The 24,378-nt window shown below is 38.5% G+C and overlaps 1 protein-coding gene across 9 annotated transcripts in view; it reads left to right on the top strand.

Moving 5' to 3' along the window:
- The window catches only part of ctage5 (CTAGE family, member 5), a 43,414-nt gene extending 23,662 nt beyond the window's left edge, over positions 1-19,752 (top strand). For 5 of the 9 annotated variants that reach the window (XM_049463512.1, XM_049463513.1, XM_049463511.1 and 2 more), the window contains 15 exons: positions 934-1,042; positions 1,217-1,263; positions 1,974-2,064; positions 2,243-2,381; positions 3,756-3,857; positions 3,998-4,058; positions 5,830-5,865; positions 5,959-6,026; positions 6,432-6,514; positions 9,085-9,219; positions 11,331-11,456; positions 14,583-14,699; positions 15,381-15,427; positions 16,304-16,493; positions 17,477-19,752. In XM_049463512.1, the coding sequence (XP_049319469.1) occupies positions 934-1,042; positions 1,217-1,263; positions 1,974-2,064; positions 2,243-2,381; positions 3,756-3,857; positions 3,998-4,058; positions 5,830-5,865; positions 5,959-6,026; positions 6,432-6,514; positions 9,085-9,219; positions 11,331-11,456; positions 14,583-14,699; positions 15,381-15,427; positions 16,304-16,493; positions 17,477-17,694 (1,569 nt within the window). In that variant the 3' untranslated portion in view covers positions 17,695-19,752. The remainder of the gene's footprint in view (positions 1-933; positions 1,043-1,216; positions 1,264-1,973; positions 2,065-2,242; positions 2,382-3,755; positions 3,858-3,997; positions 4,059-5,829; positions 5,866-5,958; positions 6,027-6,431; positions 6,515-9,084; positions 9,220-11,330; positions 11,457-14,582; positions 14,700-15,380; positions 15,428-16,303; positions 16,494-17,476) is intronic. The other 4 variants (XR_007424029.1, XR_007424028.1, XR_007424030.1 and 1 more) reach the window with 4 other exon arrangements.
- Positions 19,753-24,378: the final 4,626 nt, after the last annotated feature.

The following is a 24,378-nucleotide window of genomic DNA, read 5'->3' as shown; positions in this document are numbered from 1 at the left end:
TGTTTTCTTTGCATTATTTGAGGTCTGAAAGCTCTGCATCTTTTTTGTTATTTCAGTCATTTCTCATTTTCTGTAAATAAATGCTCTAAATGAGAATATTTTTATTTGTAATTTGGGAGAAATGTTGTCTGTAGTTTATAGAATAAAACAACAATGTTCATTTTACTCAAACATAAACCTATAAATAGCTAAATCAGAGAAACTGATTCAGAAACTGAAGTGATCTCTTCATTTTGTCCAGAGCTGTTTGTCATCAGCAGCATAAGCAGATATTTCAAAATAAAACCATGTTGGACAAAATGACCAACAAATGTTAACAATGTTATAAATGATATTGTATGTAGTAAAATTAAAACAACATTTACAGTGAAGGAAATAATTATATTGTCCCTTGCCTTTTTAATTTTGTATGATTGCCCACTGACCGAAATAGTCTATAATAATAAGTGTAGGTTAATTTTAACAGGGAGAGATAGAATATCAAAAATAAAATCCAGAAAAATACATTGTATGAATTCTATAAATTTATATAGAAGTTTATCGTCTGACTGTAGAAAAACATACATCTGGATTTATGTTCTGGAGCTATTATGAAACCGACTCTCATCAGGACCACCCTAGGAAAGAAAGAGCAAGGATTAAGTATGCTGCAAAAAATCTACAGATGTTAATCGTTAGTTATAGTCATGTAGCTGTTTGCTGTTCACACAGGCAATTTTAGCCAGAAGCCATCGGTCACCATCATTCTCCCCCCCCCCCCCCCCCATTGCATTGTCCGCTGTGGGTGGTAATATTAGCTTCTATGGTGTATTCCCAGTAAACGTGGTACACACTAAGCGGTCCTTATGGTGTTCTGAACTGCAAAAATTCCGTAAAGATCAGTGGATGCTTTTCTAATTCAGCTCTCACTCTTTCTTTCTTTTTCTGTTTCAGTCGTTAACAGACTGTCTGTTAAAGATGAAGGACTGGGATTCGGAGGAGGAGGAGGGCGGTGTGGACGGCAGCAGTGCTGCTACCGGATCAGAGAATGGAGATGCTTCAGGTACAGATATATATCCTCCTCTTATCTCCCCTGAAGTCCTGCAGTTATCGAAACACTAGCGTAACAGGATTAGTGTTCTCCTCCAAGCGTGTTAAACTTAAAATCTTCTCTGAATTAAATGTAATTTTTATTTTCATGCATGCTCTCAGAGTTTGGTTTAATTTGTTCTTGCAGATGTTCAGCAGAAGCAGAAACTTCAGAAGCTCATCCATGCAGCTAAGGTACCTTTACTAAACCGTGTGCTTGTGCAAGTGCCTGTGCGAATGCCTGTGTGAGTGTCGGTGCCCGTGTGAGTGCTTGTGCCAGTCCCTGTGCAAGTGCATGTGCGAAGGCTTGTGGCAGAGCCTGTGCCAGTAACAGTGCCTGTGCCTTCATGAGTGCCTGTGCCAGTGCCTGTGTGAGTGCCAGTGCCTGTGCCAGTAACAGTGCCTGTGTCTTTATGAGTGCCTGTGCCAGTGCCTGTGCCAGTAACAGTGCCTGTGCCTTCATAAGTGCCTGTGCCTTCATAAGTGCCTTTGCCTTCATGAGTGCCTGTGCCTTCATGAGTGCCTGTGCCTTCATGAGTGCCTGTGCCAGTGCCTTTGTGAGTGCCAGTGCCTGTGTCATTGCCTGTGTGAGTGCCAAAGCTTGTGTGAGTGCCAGTGCGTGTGTGTGTCAGTGCCTGTGTGAATGCCTGTGTGAGTGACTGTGCAAGGGCTTGTGCCAGTTCGCGTGTGAGTGCCAGTACCTGTGTGCGTGCCTGTGTCTGTGAGTGTCTGTGCCAGTGCTTTTGTGAATGCCTCTGCATGTGTGAGTGCCTGTGTCTGTGTTTCAGTGCCTGTGTGAGTGCCTGTGCCAGTGACAGGGCCTGTGCCAGTGCCAGTGCCTGTTGTGTAATAGCAGTTTTTGGAGAACGGTACCTCTAATGTAGGTGTTGGTTCTGTCTCTGCAGATGAGTGCAGATCTGAAGGCTATAGAGGAGGATAAAGGTCGAGTGTTTGCCAAACTTTCAGATGAACTTAAAGCCAAAGAAGATCTCCAAGGTACACAGTTCAGTTTATTTACACAGATAGTAATCACGAGGTGGAAAAATCTATCGCATATGTAGTATCAGATTTTCTGATTTAGATTCAAATTGGTTGAATGATAAACATTGTAATTAATTTTTAAGGTGTATTTTTATATTAATTTCTGCATATTCTTTATTTATTAATTATTTAGAGGGGATCCAGCAGCTCCAGCAGGAGAAAGAGTCTCTGGAGTCCGACAGCTCCACATTCACCACGGAAATCCAGAAGCTGCAGCAGAAACTGCAGATCATGACCGAGATGTACCAGGAGAACGAGCTCAAACTGCACAGGTTACTGACAACACCCTCATTATTACTCAGCATAAAGAGAAATGACCTGGAATTATACTCTCACTTTACCATACACTATACTTCAGTCTAGGGGTGGGCGATATGGCTCTAAAATAATATCACGATATTTCAGGGTATTTTTGCGATAACGATATACTTGGCGATATAGGAAAACTAAAATAATTAATTCATTTCAGGAATATAATATAATAGTATAACAGCATAATCATAATGTGGCAAAATAAATAATATAGCATAAAATAATATAATGCAGCAAAAATATTGCAGAATATTTAGTGCATGCATATAAACTGCAAACTAAAACAATTATACAATAAATACACCTAAAGCTTCACAGTAAATAATGAGAACATCTCTATTATCACGATATGGATTTTTAATATCACGATATTTCTGTGTCACAATATATTGTATACGATATAATATTGCCCACCCCTACTTCAGTCCATGCTTATATATATATATCAGAATAGGGGAGTGCCATATCGTATCGTATGCAATAACATCAACAACATTTTTGAATATTATGAATGATATTATACCCTGAAATATCGTACCATCCGTACGTATCGTTCTACTTTTTTTTTTTTTTTTTTAATACTGTTTTAAGAAAAGAAAAAGTCACACTGTTCTTATTTCCGATTATATATCTACTAGAGACAGATTATATCTGTCCAGTATCATTTATATTACTTTAATCCTGGATATATGGAGATATTTGGAGTGCATTATTAGCATTAGTATCATGACATTTTAGATCATTGACTTCTGTTACAAATCTGATAAAATTATTGTATTTTTTAATATCTCAGTTAGGGGTGTGCCATATCATATCGTATGAATTAATCAAATAAAATTTTATATTTTGTTGCAGTAGTGTATTCTAGATTTTTTTTATTTTTTTTATTTAGTGTTTTGTCCTAACACCAAGAGTATCGTTATCACGAAAATAGCACGAAATGCTGTGATATTATTTTAGGGCTATTTTGCCCACCCCTATATTAGAGTATCACACAGTGAGTGCATTTACATTAAATAAATCTGTTTAAATTAAAAAAAAATTCATGTAAACAGCATACTCCCATTTCTTAAATGAATCATTTTACAATCTTATTAAGACATTTCTCAATGCATGTATTTACTCTTAATCAGAGTATTCTGGGATTTCTCAGTCTGTGTATGGGTGTAAACAGAGTGTGGTAGTGGAAATAAATGAGATCCTGTCGGACGCTGAAACTATAGGAGTTAATTCATCTTCATATTCTAGCAGATATATGATCATATTTCTGCTCCACGTGTTAAAAATCACAGCACGTTGACTGATGTAGTGGATGATTGTGTTTTTGTGTTCAGGATGTTAACGGTGGAGGAGAAGGAACGGCTGCAGAAAGAGGAGAAACTCAACAAGGCTGGGAAAAAGATTAACATGGCTGCAGAGGAGTTAAACACGTACAGGTCAGAACTGCATATACACACTTCTGATACACGGTTCAGATATTAACGTTATTAAAGAAACAGTTAAAAATATGTATTAGTAATTTTTGAAAGACATATTTTCAAGCTTAAATTAAATACCTGATTCTGCTGTGATTCAGGCTGAGAGCTAACGATCTGGAGGAGGAGCTGGACCGGACCAGCCAGGCCTACAGAAACCAGGTGTGCTTTTCTTTTTAATCATTCATTCTTTATTTTTAAGTGTTTCTCCCTCTGTTTGGTTTGTTTTCACACAGTCATAAACATAAATGCACCAAAATGTGCACCAATAAACCACGTGAGGACATCAGAGTCTCCTCTGATTGGTCAGAGCTGGCTGGCTGCTTTAACACAGAATGCTTTTAAACACAGTGTTTTTATTGGGACATGAGCAGTGAGCGCTGCACATATTGCTCTCTTAGTGTGTAAACAGCATGGAGCAGCAGCAGAGACAGCATTTGTTCATAGCAGTATATTATCTGGCTAAAATATCAGATTAAACTGCACCTTATCAGCAGTTTAGCTCAATTAAAAAGAATATATTTGATTGAGTCAAATCGAGACCAGATCACGTTCTAACCACAAGCGAACGCTTTAAAGTTGACAGCTCTAAAAATTATATTAAAACTTATATATATATATATATATATATATATATATATATATATATATATATATATATATATATATATATATATATATATATATATATATATATATATATGGGCTTGCAGAACATATAGATTTATCATCAGCATTATAGTGTGTTTGTGTGCAAAAGTTGCTAGGAACCTGGGTGTTCTGGTTGATGACCAGCTCTCCTTCACGCACCATGTGGCCTCGGTTGCTCGGTCCTGCCGCTTCGCGCTTTATAACATCAGGAAAGTTAGACCGTTTCTGACGCAACAGGCCACCCAACTCCTGGTGCAAGCGGTCGTCATCTCACGCCTCGACTACTGCAATGCCCTGCTAACTGGCCTCCCGGCCTGTGTAGTAAAACCACTCCAGATGATCCAGAATGCAGCAGCACGTCTGGTCTTCAACCAACCAAAACGGGCACATGTCACCCCGCTGCTCATTGAGCTCCATTGGCTACCAGTTGATGCTCGCATCAAATTCAAAGCTCTTACAATCGCCTACAAGGTGATGCCAGAACAGGCTCCTTCCTACCTGCACTCACTCCTGAAGGCTTACACTACCTCCCGGCCGCTGCGCTCCTCCAATGAACATCGCCTCGCTTTACCAAACAAACATTCACACAAAGCAATCCAGACTGTTCTCATACAGAGTTCCCCAATGGTGGAACAAACTACCTTCCACTACCAGATCAGGAGAATCTCTCACTATCTTTAATAAACTCCTGAAGACAGAGCTCTTCAAAGATCACTTACTCTCCTAACACCTCTAACTAACTACCTTCTACTACCAGATCAGGAGAATCTCTCACTATCTTTAATAAACTCCTGAAGACTGAGCTCTTCAAAGAGCACTTACTCTCCTAACACCTCTAACACACTAACTACTTCTAACCTCATTTCCTTCTTCCCCTCCTTCACTCCTCTATCCCTTTATTTCCCTTCGACCTCCTTTAAGCCCTGTCTAAAAATGGGTTATCTAAATTCCTATTACTTTTGTACTTCATTATTGTAAGTCGCTTTGGACAAAAGCGTCTGCTAAATGAAATGTAATGTAAATGTAATGTAATGCAATAGCCAAACCACAGTATGTGGTCAATAGAAAAGTAATAGACACAGTTTTAATTTTCACATATCTACTATCGTTTTAAAATCTGGTCAAAATTCCTGTTTTTTGTAATATTGTAAAACTTTGCAATGTTGATGTATGTGTTGAGAATTATACAATTGTTTTCAGGCATTGCATTGTTGTTTTTTGTCGTATTGTCTACCTATAGTTACCAGTGTGATTTATTTATTTAATTTTTATTAATTTTCAGATTGCTTCACATGAGAAGAAGGCTCATGATAACTGGGTGAGTGGTTCTGTTCACTCAGTCTGAATGATCTCAGATAGACGCACTGTGTAAAGCTGTGTTAACTGTGTAAATATATACTGTGTTTTATAGCTGGCAGCACGAGCTGCAGACCGAGACCTCAGCGATGTGAAGAGAGAGAACTCTGTACTCCGACAGAGGTGAGACTCTTATCTTACTTGTAATTTAGAGCATTTATTTGCAGAAAATGAGAAATGGCTGAAATAACAAAAAAAAAAGATGCAGAGCTTTCAGACCTCAAATAATGCAAAGAAAACAAGTTCATATTCATAAAGTTTTAAGAGTTCAGAAATAATCAATATTTGGTGGAATAACCCTGGTGGTTTTTAATCACAGTTTTAATTTCATGCATCTTGGCATCATGTTCTCCTCCACCAGTCTTACACACTGCTTTTGGATAACTTTATGCTGCTTTACTCCTGGTACAAAAATTCAAGCAGTTCAGTTTGGTGGTTTGATGGTTTGTGATCATCCATCGTCCTCTTGATTATATTCCAGAGGTTTTTAATTTGTAATGTATGTTGTTATTGTGGTTTTGTGTGCAGACTGACGGACTACCAGTTTAAACTGGAGCTTATGGAGAAAGAGCCATACGCACGGGAAGCTCCGGGCAGGCCGGTGTTCAGAGGTCAGATATGGGGTACCACTTTAAAATAAGACTACCTTTATAAAGGGTTTATAAAAGGTTTACAATTAGTTTATTAATGGTTACTAATTAGGTTGTAAATTCCTTAAAATCATTAATAATCAGTTATAACACATATGTAGAAAGGGCAACAATATAGATGGCTGTGTAATATAGTTCACTATTTGCCAAAAAACAGGGCATTGTTGCCCTTTCTACGTATGTGTTATAACTGATTATTAATGATTTTTAAAGAATTTACAACCTAATTAGTAACCATTAATAAACTAATTGTAAACCATTTATAAACCCTTCATAAAGGTAGTCTTATTTTAAAGTGGTACCAGATATGGTGTATTTTACTTTAGTATTATTTATTGTGGCTGTACACTGTAAAAAAAAATAATAATAATAAAAAAAAATCACTGGCAGAAACTAGACAAAATATAGAAAAATTGAGATGTGTTTGCTTATATTGAAAAAATCTTAACTCAAAACTTAAATCAGGTCCCTAATTTTTGATTTTTTTGATTTTGAGTGAGTCTTGTGTGTGTGTGCATCACAGGTGTGAAGTAATGCAGTACAAATACTTAGATATGTTAATTAAGTAGAAATGTTGGTTAACTATTTTACTGCAGTAATTATTTTGCATTTTCCCTCATCTTAACTTTCTATTCCTTACATTTTTAAAAATAACCTTGTTTTTAAAAGTACAGCTGTTTTTTATTCAGGCTTCTCGTTTTTCAATAAAACCCCTATTCAGATTAATCTCTCCATCCAGATAGAGTGATTGGATGAGATGATACTCAAGAGAACTCCAGACAAACTCCACTCCAAATAGACTTCTTTAATATATTTACATTCTACTAAATAAAATACATTCATTTACAATCAGCATATATGCAGCTGAAACACTAGAGAACAGTATAGTGCAAGATCCCAAATGATATTATCAACATTAACATTTTAATATATTTTAACATTATAGTCATTATAGCTTTTAGAAAAATGTGTTTTGGGGGGGTTAGTGCACTATAGGACTCTGTGGGCGTGGCCTAAGCTTTTGTTCTTAATGGCTTTTTTATTTTTTCACCTTACATTACTTTTACTTTTATATTTTAAGTAGTTTTAAATCCAGTACTTTTACACTTTTTTATTCTCTAACTTAAAGAGTAAAATGCTAGAGGCTCCGAGTGTTCCAGCAGACTAAGGTGCTGGCTGCCACTATGATCAGGAGATCACTGGTTGTAATACCAGTCATGCAGCTTGCCATCAGCTGCCGGAGCCCTGAAAGAGCACAGTTGGCTCTCTGTTGCTCTCTCTGGGTGAGTCCACAACCTGGTATAAAGCAGCAAGAGTAGAGTCCAATGTTGCGTGATTAAAATCCACGGAGATGATAATAAAAGCATTGGGGTTCTGTGTTTGCAGCCTTGCTGTGACTGAGTGAATCCTCTCACATGCAGCGGCTGCGTCTGCGCTCGGCGGAATGTAAACACAGATGGCGATCACGTGACTGAACTCCCTCGGCAGATAGTATGGCTGCAGGCTAACTGCTAGCAGCTCCAAGTCCGAACAACACGAGACCGTCTTTACAGAGACATGTCCCGGGTTACACCAACGATTGTTGACATAGATGATGAGTCCCCCACCTTTGCTTTTCCCGCATGCTTTAGTGTCTCTGTCGGCTCTCACGGTAGTGAATCCCCGCAGGTCCACGTTAGCATCCGGTACTAGCCGGGTTAGCCATGTCTCCGTAAACATAAACAAGCTGCTCTCGCGGTAAATCCGCTGGTTGTTCAGTGCAGACAGCTCGTCGATCTTGTTCGGCAGCGAGTTCACATTCCCCATGATAACGGAGGGAACAGATGGTTTGCAGCACCGCCGATTGTCCGCTAGCTTAGCCTTTAGCTTAACCCCAGCCTTGGAGCCCCTGGGTCTCCGCTTCAGCTCCGCCGGGATGAGATTGCGTATCCCGGCTCGCCCCATTGTTCTCAGCGCCAGCAGCTCCTCTCTCAAATAAGAGAGAAAACTGCCTTCTGGTTGCATCTTAGAGTTAAAAATATCCATGGGATATGTATAAAACACAATATGTCTTCCTTAGAAGAGCAAGAAAGTAGAAAAAAGTGCGGAAAAGAGGTTAAAAAGTTACAAAACTACGGAGCTACTGGAGAGGCAGCCGTCTCTCACAGCGCCAGACTACGACTACGGATTAGCACAAGGCTGCGTCTGTGAGCTGATGTATCAGAACCGAATCGCTGCGCTTTCCTCCGAGCGTTAGCGCTGTGATGCTACTCGACTAAAGAGGTTCAATAAGAGTCGGAGTCTAACGTCACATGTATCGGAGGAGGAGGCGTGTGCTGGTCGTCACCCTCCTGGTGTTGAAGTAGTTTTAAATCCAGTACTTTTTTCTTAAACACTTTTACTTAAAGAGTAAAAAGCTTGAGTTGATGCTTCTTCAACTTCTACAGAAGGATTCTTTTAAACTCTAGTACCTATACACTATTCTACCCATAGAGTAATGAATGGAGATACTCTTCACACATTTGATTATGTGTGTTTTATTAACACTGCAGGTGAGAGATCTCCATATGGACCGTCTCCACTCGGGCGTCCGGCTTCAGAAACACGTGCCTTCTTATCCCCTCCCACACTGATGGACGGACCTCCACGGATCTCCCCGCAGTTTCCCATGATGCCCGGTGGCAGAGGTGATACAGAATAAAGGGAAACGTGTGCAGGGCTGGGCAATATTACGTTTTAATTATTATGTAGTACTATTTTTTAGGGAGTGTAAATCACAAGATTAATTACGATACGATACGATGCGATTATTTTAGTCAGCAATGCGATAATGTACGATACCTCAAATTATGTCACGATACGATATGATTCGGTTCAATACGATTTAATGCGATTACAATCTGTTCCTTTTCTAAGAACTCACAAATGCAAACAAAATATAATTTAAATGTTTTATTATTAAATGTCAAATGCAGTGTAATCATAAACAGTAAACAATAATTTACATAAACATTTTAATTTATATTATTTATGTTCCATTTGAGAACATCAAATGCAAAAAATTAAAAAAAAAGCACCTTTTATATTTAGAGTTTACAATGTGTGTATGGATGTTGGTGATGAATAGTAAATCATCCTCTACATTTCCTGATTCAGTAGGGTCTTGACAAACAAATGACAAAATTTGTAATTTATAGCACAAAGAATTGAAGAGTTACACTGCATTATATTAGGTGTCCACCAGGCGTCTCCCCATGTTCCCCATGTAAACATTGTGGAAAAACAGACTGTTTTCAGTTGGAGATTTCTGGCGACTGGTTTTATGTAGATGGCTGAAAATTTGCATGCAGGTAGTTAAAGTAGTACTAAAGAATATGAGTTGGTTAGTTGGTCGGTGTGTTTAGAATTTTTGACGCTTTTAAGCATTCTAATTTACATAGTATGAACGCTAGCGGGGCTTCTGCAGTGGAAAACACATGCATCGATGTTTTTACGTCAAATCGATGCATTGTATCGTTCATCGTTTGTATCGATGCATCGATACAGATTGATGTATTGTTACAGCACTACTGTTTTTATTATCATTAGAAAACGGTTCCATTCGCTTTATACAGTAGGTGCTTCTTCATCTCACTGCATGTTTACAGCAGTATTAGTATAGATTATTGTAGCATGTTAGCGCTGTAGAGCTGAGTAATGTAGATTACTGCACCCGGGTTTACAGCTGTGTGTGTTTATACAGGTAGATTCTACATTTCCATTCTTTCATTGACATTTAGCTGATTCTCTCTCTCCCTCCCTCCTCCCTTAATACCATTCTACACTTCACTCGGCCATTACTGCATGCGCTTCTCTCTCTCCCCCCCCCTCTTTTTCTCTGAATTCTCTTTTTTCTTCCCCCTTATCTTTTACACTCTTTCTCGCTGTTCTCTCTTATCATTCTCATTTTCTCTCTGTATTCTATCTCTCCATCCTTTCTTCCCTTTCTCTCTCTCTCTCGCTGTTCTCCCCCCTTTTTTCTCTTCTTTGTCTCTGCCACTTTCTTTCTTTCTCTCTCGTTCTCACTCTCTTCCCCATTTATTCCACTGTATTCTCTGTTTTCTCCTCGTTCTTCCCCCTTTTTCGCTCGCTCCTTTTTTCTCTGTATTCTTTCTTTTTCTCCCCTTATCTCTCTCCTTCTGTTCTTTTATTTTTTTTTCTTTCTCTCTCTCCCCCTTTTTTCTCTGTATTCTGTCTCTGCCCCTTTCTCTTTCCTCTGTCTCTCTCTATCAACTCTCCCCCCCCTTTTTTTCTCTGTTTCCTCTCATATCCCTTTTCATTCCCCCTTCTCTCTCTTTCTCTTGGCCTGTTTTTCTTTGTGTTCTATCTCTTTTTTCCCCTTATCTCTCTCTCCTTCTGTTTTATCGCTTTCTCTCCCTGTTTTTTTCTCTCTGTTCTTTCTCCCCTTTTATCTCTCTGTCTCTACCTCTCGATCTCTGTCCCTCTCTCTCTTTCTTTCACTCTGTCTCTCTTTCTTTTTCTCTATTTCTCGCCCTTTTTTCTTTGTCTCTACCTTTCGATCTGTCCCTCTCTCCATTCTCCTCCTTTTCTCTCTCTCTCTCTTTCTTTCTTTCTCTCTTTCTTTCTCTCTCTGTCTCTCTTTTTCTCTGTTCTTTCTCCCCCTTTTATCTCTCTGTCTCTACCTTTTCTATCTCTGCCTCTCTATCTGTGGCATCCTTCCTCTATCTATCCATTCTCCCTCTCTCTCTCTCTCTCTCTCTCTCTCTCTCTCTCTCTCTCTCTCTCTCTCTCCGTGCAGTGTCTCGTGGAGTGGTGGAGCCCCCTGCTGGTGGTTTAGAGGGTGATAGGAGTGGGCCGCACTCAGACAGCGGCTCTGCATCTCCCAGCTGGGAGAAAGAGCGCAGGGGCCCCGGGCCCCTCCCAGGTACAGTGACCCGCCCACTACTACGCCCCCTCCAAATACACACACACACACACACACACACACACTGTTTAAATTTGATTGACAAGCAAAACAACCAACCATAAGTCAATATTTTTGGTGAATCAGTTTGGTCACAGGCTTTCAGGAATCCTATGCTTCTATAAGCCATTACCCTTCAACCCTAAAAGAGCCCCATCCACTAGATTAGGTTAGGTAACAGCATTTCACAGCAGCAGGATTAGCCTGCAGACTTCGTCTGAAGGAGGGATCTGTACCTTCTGTTTGAGGCAAGTCAGCAGACGTAAGGGAGATGTAAGAAATTTCAAATAATGAGTTCTTTGCGTCTATCACAGTTAAGCATTAACTAGCTTGTTAGACTCTGAAACGTCTCATTCTAAAAGAGATCAAATCTGGTAAGAATAGAGCTGGTGAGATCTTTATCTTAATGTAAGAGTGATTTTGTGTCAACTTCATTCACATGTTTTGTATAGAAACATAGACCTACAGTATTCTCACTCTACAGTATTCTCACTCAAGGTTATATATATATATATATATAATATTAAATAACTTTGGAAGATGCAGGACGATTAACATCTAACTTTACTTTTGCACTCACCAGTCATACACAGTTTAGAACATAAAGCAAACATGTTTTAATATTATATAAATTGTTTTATACTGGGCTAGCTTGCCCCATAATTAAACAGTAAAAACAACAGACAAACAAAAGAGTTAATATATATTTATACAGCTGTGAAAAAATTAAAGAGAGCACTTCAGTTTCTGAATCAGTTTCTCTGATTTTGCTATTTATAGGTTTATATTTGAGTAAAATGAACATTGTTTTTATTCTATAAACTACAGACAACATTTCTCCCAAATTCCAAATAACAATATTCTCATTTAGAGCATTTATTTACAGAAAATGAGAAATGTCTGAAATAACAAAAAAGATGCAGAGCTTTCAGACCTCAAATAATACAAAGAAAACAAGTTCATATTCATAAAGTTTTAAGAGTTCAGAAATAATCAATATTTGGTGGAATAACCCTGGTTGGTTTTTAATCACAGTTTTTTTTCATGCATCTTGGCATCATGTTCTCCTCCACCAGTCTTACACACTGCTTTTGGATAACTTTATGCTGCTTTACTCCTGGTGCAAAAATTCAAGCAGTTCAGTTTGGTGGTTTGATGGCTTGTGATCATCCATCTTCCTCTTGATTATATTCCAGATGTTTTCAATTTGGTAAAATCAAAGAAACTCATAATTTTTAAGTGCTCTTATTTTTTTCAGAGCTGTATAAAGGCTTGATCTTAGACACAGCTTACATCAAAGCTTTAATTCCATTATATACAGTTTTAAGAGCCTGTATTCCTCATATACACAGTGTTTCTGCTGTTGGAGGTATAGTATAGTTACTGAGTGTGGTGTGTTAAGGGTCAGTAGGTGCTGTGGTAGTGGTAACCTGTGGGGTTATGTGAAGGTCAGGTAGAAACGCTGACTCGGGCGGCTGATTGAAGAGTGAGGGAGGGCAGGCACTCGTTTATTCCAGTCTTTTCTTCCCCCTTTAGTTTCAGAGAGCTGCTCTGTCCTGCAGCTACAGCAAACGCCTCATTCAGACAGAATCCTCTGTATTAAATCAGCTGCAGGACACCGGTCTCACTTCTACAGCCGGTTATATTCTCCTCTCCTCCTCCTCTCACCTGGAGATCTGCTATTCAAATATAGCAGAAAGTACAGATAACTGATTGATACATTGCAGTAAAATACTAGAATAGATTTTCTTTTCCACAAAGTTCTATAACCCTATAACCGTATTAACCTTTAAAAAAAATATATAACCTATTTAATATAGTGTAAATTGTAAATATTACAAAACACTGACATTTTTAAAATTAATTTAGAAGTAAACTACTGCAGCAAAACACGTTTTTTTAAGTTTTATTTATAAATATGAGAGTTTCATACATTCAAAATTCAGTAGATGCAAAAATAATCTATAAATGTTTATAAAAATGTTTTTCATAAACAGTAACTTATCCAGACCCGTATTTAAGAAAAAGAAAGTAAGATAAAATAAAAATATTTAACAAAAATAATGTATTGATACATTGCAGCAAAATGTGATTTTCTCTTACACAAAATATTATAAACCAATTATACAAGCACATTTATTTTAATTTTGTTCATTTTAAACACACAGTAGTTACTGTCTGATGTGTCTAACATACAGGGCTGGATGATATGACCCTAAAATAATATCACAATATTTCAAGTATTTTATTTTGCAATAATTATATTCTTGGTGATTTCACAAAACATTGACATTTTTATAATGAATGTCAGGAATATATTACTGCAGCACTATATTACAACAACTTTGAAGAATCTAAAATATAAAACATATTCTGGTTTGTTTAAAACTTTTTTGTTTAGTAAATAATTCCATATCTTTATCTTTATAGTTTAGATGAGTTTGAGATAAATTTACAATACATAACATTATAAAATAATGAAATTAAGAAGCCTAGTCAAAGTCAAAGTGGTTTTTATTGTCATTTCAGCTATATACAGAGTACACAGTGAAACGAAACAACGTTCCTCCAGGGACCATGGTGCACATAAACACAGTGTAGACAGAACAATAGTGCAACAGTACAAAAGTGCAGACAGACAATACAACACAATACAGACAAAGAATAATAAATAACAAGACAGTGTGCAAATTATGCAGTGTGCAAAAAAGACCAGTGAGGTAGTAATTACTCTATTACACAGTGTGCAATAGAGTCCAGTGAGGTCCAGTGAAATAAAGAGAAGTGTGTGAGATACTGATTTGTTTACTGTATAAAGCACCACACACTGACTTACAGTCACAGATTGATCTTCATGGGGGCGCAGATAGCAGGTGGCATCACTGTATGATCATGCAGTCATCCTCATTACCGTCTTCACCTCATCCAGACTCCAGCATGGCCTGTAGATGTGTTTGATGTGTGTGCTGTAGAGGTGGTCCCATGTCGAAGACGCTGCCTGAGACTTGCTAAATTGCTGTTAAATATATATATATATATATATGTATATGTGCTACAGCGATATGTGTGTGTCTCTGTATATATAAGGTCCCCCTCCTCCAGACCCAGGCATGCTTTACAGGAGACCCCCACCCGGACCCTTTCCCATGGGCCCACCGCCCCCACGGCCGCCCCCTCCTGATGCCTACTATGGAGAAAAGCCTGGTGAGCTCTCTTGCTTCCTACCTACCATCAGTGTGTATATATATATATATATATCAATGGCATGCAGTTAATGTAGTGGGTACCCCTTCTGCAACACCCCCTATACCCTTTAGGGGTTTGAGAGCTCGGCTCTGACTCGGCTCTCGATTGGTCCGAACGTGAGACAGCACATGGGTGGGGGCGGGGCTGGTGACGTCATGGGCCCTGCATTGTTTAATATTGCAATATATATTGCCGGTAAAAAACATTTGCAATGTACATTTTTCCAATATCGTGCACCCCTACACCAAAGTTCATTTTCTTTGGCCAAAACTAAATTACACATTTGGTTGCTATTTGATTGCTTCATCAAATACATCATTGTTTGATATAAATGATTTCATAAAGAATAATTGTTTTCCCTTTTACTTCACCAAACCCTGAAGGTGTAGTATTTAGTGTTTAGTAATTGTAGTAATTATTAGTTGGTGTATCTGACAGAGCGGAGGTGGACTCTCGCTGCAGAACCTGCCTTGCCTTGTTTTGATAGAGCTGGGCTAATAGCATTAGCTCAGCATGAATGCCCCCTCTTTGTATCGGCCCTTAAGAATTGAATTAAAAAGAAAACAGCAGAGAAGGAGCTGGAACCAGACCCAGATTCTTACAGCTTGTTTTTCTGCCCTTTTCTTTTTTCCTCTGCAGATTTTCTGGGAAACAGCTCGGGACCCGGGGAGAACGATAGCCGAGACGTAAGTGTGCCTCGATTTTACCTGGTGAATTTTACAGATTACTGATTTAACCATACAGCACTCACTGACCTGCCAGAGAATTATAATGAAAAATATCAGAGCATCTGTCCATTACCTGAATTTTAGGAGAAGGTGGGTCATGCAGCAGGACAATGACCTTAAACACACAAAGTCATTCTACCAAAGAGTTGGTGTTTCCGATAAAGTGCTCACAGGGATTGGAAGCACAAGGGAAAAGTAGGGTGTTTCCAATAAAGTGGCCACAGTGAGTAGAAGCAGAAGGTATAGAAAGGTAGGCTGTTTCCAATAGAGTGGCTACCCACAGTGAGAGGATTGGAAGCACAAGGTATGTAAAGGTAGGGTGTTTCCAATAAAGTGGCCACCCACAGTAAGAGGATTGGGACACAAGGTATGTGAAGGTAGGGTGTTTCCAGTAAAGTGGCCACCCACAGTAAGAGGATTGGGACACAAGGTATGTGAAGGTAGGGTGTTTCCAATAAAGTGGCCACCCACAGTAAGAGGATTGGGACACAAGGTATGTGAAGGTAGGGTGTTTCCAATAAAGTGGCCACCCACAGTAAGAGGATTGGGACACAAGGTATGTGAAGGTAGGGTGTTTCCAATAAAGTGGCCACCCACAGTAAGAGGATTGGGACACAAGGTATGTGAAGGTAGGGTGTTTCCAATAAAGTGGCCACACACAGTGAGAGGCTTGGAACAAAAGGTATATACAGGGAGGGTGTTTCCAATAAAGTGGCCACCCACAGTGAAAAGATTGGAACACAAGGTATGTAGAGGTAGGGTGTTTCCAATAAAGTGGCCACAGGTAGTGTAGGTGTATATATAATGTGCTGTATATCTGGTATGCATTAACAGAGCCTGCGCTCGATGCACGGGGACATGAGGGTTCCTCCTGATGCTGATATGAGGATGGGTCCTCCTCCAGGACCTCCAATGGGCCTGCCCCCTCCAATGGACCCCAGAGACCCCCACTTTCCCCGAAGAATGCCATACGGACCCCCTGACTACTTCCCTCCTCGGGGGCCTGGGTTTCCTCCAATGGGCAGTAAGTGGTGAATTTCTTCATGAACATCAGCGAGATTTATTTATATTGCCATATTAAGGTATTTAACCCTAACTTAACTGATGCAGGGAGTAGCTTCTCATATGACAAAGGGTAAATAACCCCTTGATTCTAGCTGACCCCACCCTCAGCTAAAAAAAAAAAAAATAGAAGGGTAGTTTGGGAGGGGCCCTGGGTGATGTATGGGTTTAGGGGCGGGGCAGAGGGGAGAGCTGATTGGGCTGAGCAGTGTGCCTCTAATAGCAGTGAGACGCAGATAGTAATGATAATACTCACCAGAACGCAGTGTTATTGATTATCTGATTTCTGATTATCTGAGAGGGAGCTGCAGAGGCAGAAATGACCACAATATAACTGTTTTTAAAGATAAGGAAAGATTTTAAGCAGAACTGATATGTTTCACAATCATTTCAGCTAATAATAAAAATTATGGTTTGTCCTGGGGTTGTAAAATTGTCTTTTTTTTTTTAGAAATTCCAAGAAAATTGAACAAGTAAAACTATTTAAATTGAGTTAATGCATTATTTTAAAAAGTGGAAGTTAATTAATGTATTTTATTACCATTTTTGGGCTACTTTTAAGATTCAAAAAGCCTTGATTACAAACCATTAAATTTGAAAATGTTCTATGTTGTGAACATCTGTGAAACTTTAGATATTGGGCTAGTTTAAGTCAGTTTTAGTGGACCTGGCAACCCTGCTGTCAGTAACGGTTTCTGGTGGAGCTGCAGCTCGTGGTAAACTCACTCTAAAAGCAGAGTTTAAACACTGCTTTAAATGTTTAAATGTATAAATGATCTGAGGTGCAGTGAGTACAGCTGTTGTCTTGTCCCTTATCTTGTGTGTTTACATGTTTTGACATATGTCGACTAATTGTTTTTCTATGTATTCCCTGTTTTTTTATTTACTATATTTTATTATCAGCTGTTTGTGATGTACATATGCTTATTTTAAAATTGTGCGCAGTGCGAGGACCACCTCCTCCTGGGATGTTCCCCAGACCTCCACTGCCTCACCCCATGGCGTACCCACCAATGAGACCTCCACCCGACGGCTTTATACCCGGACCCCCTCTCAGACCCCCACCACCCGACAGCTTTCAGCCCGGACCTCCGCCCAGACCCTCACCCCCGGGCAGCGAGCAGCCGCCGGAGCAGCCTCCCTCTCCCCACCACGTCATCTGAGCCAGAGCTGCACGAGAGGACTGATTTAATATTACGATACTTGAAGACGATGTCCTGATATTCAACGTACGCATTTAGCATATTCAGCTCTGATGATATTCAGATAATATTGCTGAAATAAACTGGACTGTGGCTGGATTTAAAGAGAAAATTAAATATATACATAATTTCACACTGAAATTTCTGCACTTTTTAGTGATTTCCCTGCTTCCAGCTCACCTGATCCAACAAATCAGCTCATTTAAAGCCCTTTATCGAGTTGTGTTTGGAAGTTGGTTTGTTTTGCTGCTTTTCTTTTACATCAGAAGAAGTCAGTTTACACTGTTTCAAAGTTACACTGTTTCGAAATAAAACGTAAAGTAAGAACTTTAAGATGACCTTAAATGGTTTGAACAATATTTTCCAGCGATTTTCAGCAAATCCAACTTAAATATAAGTTTCAAGGTCCCAGGTTAGCATTATAGCACTTGTTAGCCCTGTCTCCAGATAGCATTGTTAGCAATTGTTAGCCTAGTCTTAGGATAGCATTAATAACCTTATCCCAGGCTAGCATTGTTAGCAATTTTAAGTCTTGTCCCAGGTTAAAATGGTTAGCTATTGTTAGCCGTGTACCAGGTTAGCATTGTTAGCAATTGTTAGCATGGTCTCAGGTAAGCAATGTTAGCAGTTGTTAGCCTTGCCCCAGGTTAGCATTGTTAGCCATGTCTCAGGATAGCATTGTTAGCAATGGTTAGCCCTGTCTCAGGTTAGCATTATTAGCAATTGTTAGTCTTGTCCCAGGTTAGCATTAATAACCTTGTCCTAGGATTGCTTTGTTAGCAATTGTTAGCCCTGTCCCAGGTTAGCATTGTTAGTACGGATGTAAACAAATACATTTATCTTAATATATCGCAATTCTTTTGTAATATTGTTTCGATTTTCAAAAACAGAATTGATAATTATTGTAATTATTAGTTTAGATATAAAGATTGGTGTCAGAATTGGATTATCTTCTTGGATTCTGAACTCGTTCAGGGTTTGTAAAGCTCTCCCGACTAAAACTTCACTTTTGAAAAAATCTGACATCTGAGTTAAAATGGAACGCAGCATTAGAAAACGGAAATCACTACAATGTGCAGGACTGAGAAACGAAAGAACACTGCCTTAAAGTGTAATTAATTACAATTTATTTATTTACACCAGTCAAGCATAACATTATGACCACCTCCTTGTTTTTACACCAATTATTTATATATACACTGATCCTATAGGACCCTTTGTAGTTCTTTGTATTGTTGAGAAGGATAATGGGTGTAGAAACAAAGTTATTTAACGTTAATAAAAGAAGTAATGGCACAGATTATTTGCGTACGAAGTATTAAAGATAGTTGGGATGTGCTCATCCATCACCTGAGCTCTCTGTCTGCACATTCTGTGTGCCACTTCCTGTTGTTTACCCGAGGGCCACTTCCTCTGATGTGTAACCTTTCTGGTCACATGACCGTCTTTCTTCTTGATTTTTTTTTCCTCGTTTACTGTCTCATTTCAGCGGAGAGAGAGACGAGCTGGTTACGAAATGAAGAGGAAGAAGAGCTTAAGCACAGATCAGAACAAAACTGCAGATAATATAATCAAAATCTTATTTAAAAATCACAAAAACTACAGAATAAGAGTCTCAGACCTTTACCCAGACAGAGTAGCATCAGGATGATTAACTGAAGTGCTTGTGTTGATCAGTGATATTTAATAAAGTGCTTTTTTATAAAATAAAAAGGTAAAATAAATAAATATATAGGAGAGAGAGAGAGAGGTTGGTTGTATATACAGGAATTGTATTGATATTATATTGTGAATAAAGTGATGTATATACACAGGCCTTCACCAACACCACTCTCTTTAACTGTTGAAAGTCTTATATATATATATATAAAAAGAGAATAAATGAGAGAAAATGTGATTCTGCTTAATCGTCCATGTGTTTTGTGTATTTATAGATTATTTTGTGAAGTGTCTGCCTTGAGGATGTATTTCAAATGGCCAAAATGTAAAAAACTTTAATAATAAACTAATTTTAAAGAGTTTCTGCTCAGTTTCCATTTTTAACCACAAAGAAAATCAATATTTGGTGGAATAACCCTGGTTGGTTTTAAATCATTTTTTTCATGCTTCTTGGCATCATGTTCTCCTCCACCAGTCTTACACACTGCTTTTGGATAACTTTATGCTGCTTTACTCCTGGTGCAAAAATTCAAGCAGTTCAGTTTGGTGGTTTGATGGTTTGTGATCATCCATCTTCCTCTTGATTAAATTCCAGAGGTTTTTAATTTGGTAAAATCAAAGGAACTATTAAGTGATCTCTTATTTTTTTCCAGAGCTGTGTATACCCACCTTTAACCTTCTATAACCCTACATACCAATCCATACCCGTTTATACTACTCACACTTGTGCTTCTCCAAAAATTAGAATATCTTTGAAAAGTTGCTTCATTTCAGTAATACAGTTTAAAATGTGAAACTCAATTATATAGATGTATTACACAGAGTGACCTATTTTAATGCTTTACTTCTTTTATTATTGATGATTATGGATTACAGCCAATAAAAAACAAAAACAAATCAGTGTCTCAGAAAATTAGATTATTATATTATAAAGACCATTTGGTACTTTTGGCAGTGTGCCAAGTCCTGCTGGAAAATGAAATCTGACTTAACAGCAGCAGATGACATATCTCTCCATATCATCACTGCTCCCTTAATTTACAAATGAAATGTAAAATTTACTCATGATCAGAGTCTGGAGGATGGTTTGGAAAAGTACAGATTTCATTTTCCAGCAGCACACTTCCCACACTACCTAAAATACCAATTGGTCTTACCTAATATCCTAATTTATTATAGACACTGATTTTTGGGTTTTATTCATTGGCTATAAGCCATAATCAACAACAAAAGAAAAACGCTTAAAATACATAACTCTGTTTAATACATCTATATAATATATGAGTTTCACATTTTCAACTGAAATTATTACTGAAATGAAGTAAGTTTTTAACGACATTATTTTTTTTTTTTAAGATGCACTAGTATATACCTATAGTATATATCTTTATACCCCTACATACCAACCCATACCCATATACTGTACTCTGTACTCTACTCTCATACCCATTCCATACCCATCTTTAAACACACACACACACACACACACACACACACACACACACACACACACACACACACACACACACACACACACACACACACACACACACACACACACACACACACACACACACACACACACACACTTTACATACCCATTCAAAAAGCATTTATTCCCATTCATAATCATCTAAATCCATATATAATTCTGTACCCAACTATATTAATTAGTACACATCCTACAAAATTCTAAATACTGCTACCAGAGTTTTGTGTACATTTAACTCAATTAATTTTTTAACTTAATTCAAAATAATAAATGATACAAAATCCTGTCAAAAAGATTAAGCGAGTAAGAAAGAAAGTGTGTTTTAAAGTCACACAGAGACGTCGTTTTTGTTTTTAATGCTTTTATTTACCGATTAAAAGAAAATGCATTCATTCAACATTGATTCAAATCAACATTCAGGCTGGTTTATCCAACACGTCAGTTTTTTCGTAGGTTTTTTTATTTTATTTTTTCTCCTTCTTTAAACGGTGGAACCTCGGATCACTTTTCCAAATCAATAAAATCTCTCCCCACCTGGCATGTTCACACCTGTGCCAGAGGACTGTATACCTGTTTGTAGATGTACATATAAAACCCAATGCTATATGTGCTCACCGGAGACAAATAGTACAGACAGAACACACCTGGCCGAATATTAAACATTTAAGATGGTAAAACCATTTTTGCAAAAAACAACAACGCTTATAAACTTAGTTTCACTTTTCTCCATGTTCATAAATAGAACCCGGACTAGACGCGGCACAGAGGTACATACGCTGATATATATATGTGTATTTATATATGTACCCATATGCGCTGTGAGTTATCGTAGTTTTACTCGCCGTCCCGTTTATTTACGGTAAGCAGCAGCCTGGTCTTAGCACTGCTCGTGCCCCGTGATTGGCCACTTCTTTATTGCAGACTGTCCTGATTTTAAACAAATGCACAACATTCGTACCACTTAGAACTGGGGCCTGCTGGCCAGTCTCACAGAGACCATGTCTGTACCCACGGTTGCCCCGAAAAACTGAGTTGGCTTCCGAAGAATCAAGATCTTAAAATAATAATAATATTAATAATAATAATAAGGCCAAGTAGAATTGCAAGTTAAGTCGTCATTTCCGTTTGAGTGACAGAAAAAGAAAAATAAAGGATAGAGAAAGAGAGATACAGAGAGAGAGAGAGAGAATAATAATAATAATAATAAAAGAGTAAAGCGCCACTGAATCGTATGCATTCCACTTGCATAGTTTCGGACTTTGTTGTAATAATAATAATAATGCGAGCCAACCGGGAAGAGGCGGGGAAACGGTAGTCAGGGAAACGGGAGGCGGAGCCAGTGTCCAACACTGTGTGATTGACCTATGACAGTGGACCGCTACTGACTGTTAATCGACCAAAAATGTAACCAAAAATAAACTCGTTTGGTCTCTCCAGTCTTGCGGAGGTCACACTCTCTCTCTGTAAGCGACGAGCTTTTGCGCACGAGTGTGTGTGTGTTTATGCATCTATATAATACTGAATATATACATTTGAATAAAGCAAAACCTTGTATCTCCAAAAAAAAAAAAAAAAAAAAAAAAAAAAAACGTTGCAGAAGGGGGGAGGGGGGGGGGGGAAATGGGAGAAAAAAAATATAAAAATGAATAAATAAAATAAAAAAAGCACCATACTTAACTTTCTCACATTTAAATGGAAGTCAATGCAAAAAGAATTAAGTCCAGAATTAATTTCTGAACTTTTTTCTATTATTGGTCCATTCTAAATCATGAAATTCGGACACGATACAGTAGAAAAGGAGATACGAGGTTTGCTCAGACAGCGATGTGTAACACGTCTCATGCAAAAACACACTTAATATTTGAAATGCACGTTTTTTTATTACATAATCGTTATTTACTGAATTTAACTTTTTTTTTACTAGTTTATTGACGCATGAATGCAAGACGTGCAAATGAAATAAATGCACAATAAATATACTATGATTTATTTTTTATTTACAATGTGTTAAATTCAGTAAAATATAGATTATGGATCAAGTCGACAAAATGATTTAAATAGTGATTTAAAAGTGCTTAAGTTTTGACCTAAATTTCACATTTTTCGACTTTTAAGCATTTTAAGCCTCCTCCCATACATTTAAAATTAAGGCTCCGCCTCTCGGAGGAAAGCGCCGCATCCCTAGCTCTGATACATCAGCTAATAGAAGCTTGTAGCGATCTAAGAGAGAGATGGTGTGCTGTGCTCTCTCTCTTTTTCTCTCTCGCTCAGACTCCGGCTGCTGATGCTCATGTTTTTTTTTTTGTTTTTTTGCATGAGACTGTATATATACATACACACACTGTAAATACACACAAACACACACACACACACACACACGAGTACGCAGTGTTTTCCCGCCTCTGGCGGCTGGCGTGAGGTCATTGCGCAGTAAGGTATCTATGAAAGCTCGCTGAGCTTTTCTACAGGCCACGGTTTTTTCCCAGCATTTCTGAGATTTCTCAGGCTTCAGTGCAGCCCGACTGCAGTACAGTGTTCTCCTTCAGTCTACGACACAGAGATCTGGATTGTGAATGCATACAAATGTTTTCCAAAACAACAGAAATGACAGAAAATAAAAATAAAGAGGAAAAAAGAAGAATCGCCTGGGATCCGACAGAGCTGTAACAATCGACTGGTCTCGCTCCGAAACCTCCATCAAACACCTTCAGCTCCTCCCACAATCAAGATACAATCAATCAATCAATTAATCAAGTCATCCCTGCATTAAGATTTAATCTCAAGACCAGATTTCATGATCTAGGATCCCTAAACCCCGCCCACAAAGTCCCGCCCACCCCGGAAAAGAGAGAAAGAATAAAAGAGTAAAAAAATAAAGTCATTTCATGCAGACATTTGGCCATTTTGAGTATTTGTTTTTATCTCCCCAGTGGAATGTTCCTTACACGTCTCATAGCAGCAGCTTAAAGTCGAGGGTCTGATAGAACCAACCTCGGTTTTCTACAATATTTAAATTACATTCACTCTTCACAGTGAAACAGGTGCATTTAGAAACGAGAGATCATCTGGTGGCGACCCAAAAAAACACGCCACAGCGCAGCTGTGGAGCACGAAGCGGCCTCCACGTACGTCCAAAACCCAGCGTCCAACAGCAGCCGTAGTACGAGAATAGCAGTAGTAGCAGTGCATCTAGAGGCCCCGCCCACGCCTGGCCCCGCCCACGCTTTGGCCCCGCCCTCTGCCAGCATGCGGGCACTTATTCGTTATTATATAAGTTGGTTATTAAGGTTGAATCACCGTGATCTTTGGCAGCTGACAGAAACTAAATACTCCAGTGACGACTTTCTTTTTTTGTACGTTTTTCAGAGTTTTATTTTGTCTCGTATGGAAAAGTATTTTCACCAACCTCGAAATGAGCGCCGAAATGCCGATTGACACAGGCGGAGCCACGCCCACACACCAGACACGCCCAAATAAGGAGAGAGATTCGACTA

Source organism: Astyanax mexicanus, chromosome 14 (genome assembly GCF_023375975.1).
Source record: "Astyanax mexicanus isolate ESR-SI-001 chromosome 14, AstMex3_surface, whole genome shotgun sequence".
Classification (NCBI taxonomy): Eukaryota; Metazoa; Chordata; class Actinopteri; order Characiformes; family Acestrorhamphidae; genus Astyanax; species Astyanax mexicanus.
Note: the sequence above shows the minus strand (reverse complement) of the source record. Positions and strands in the feature narration are given on the sequence as shown.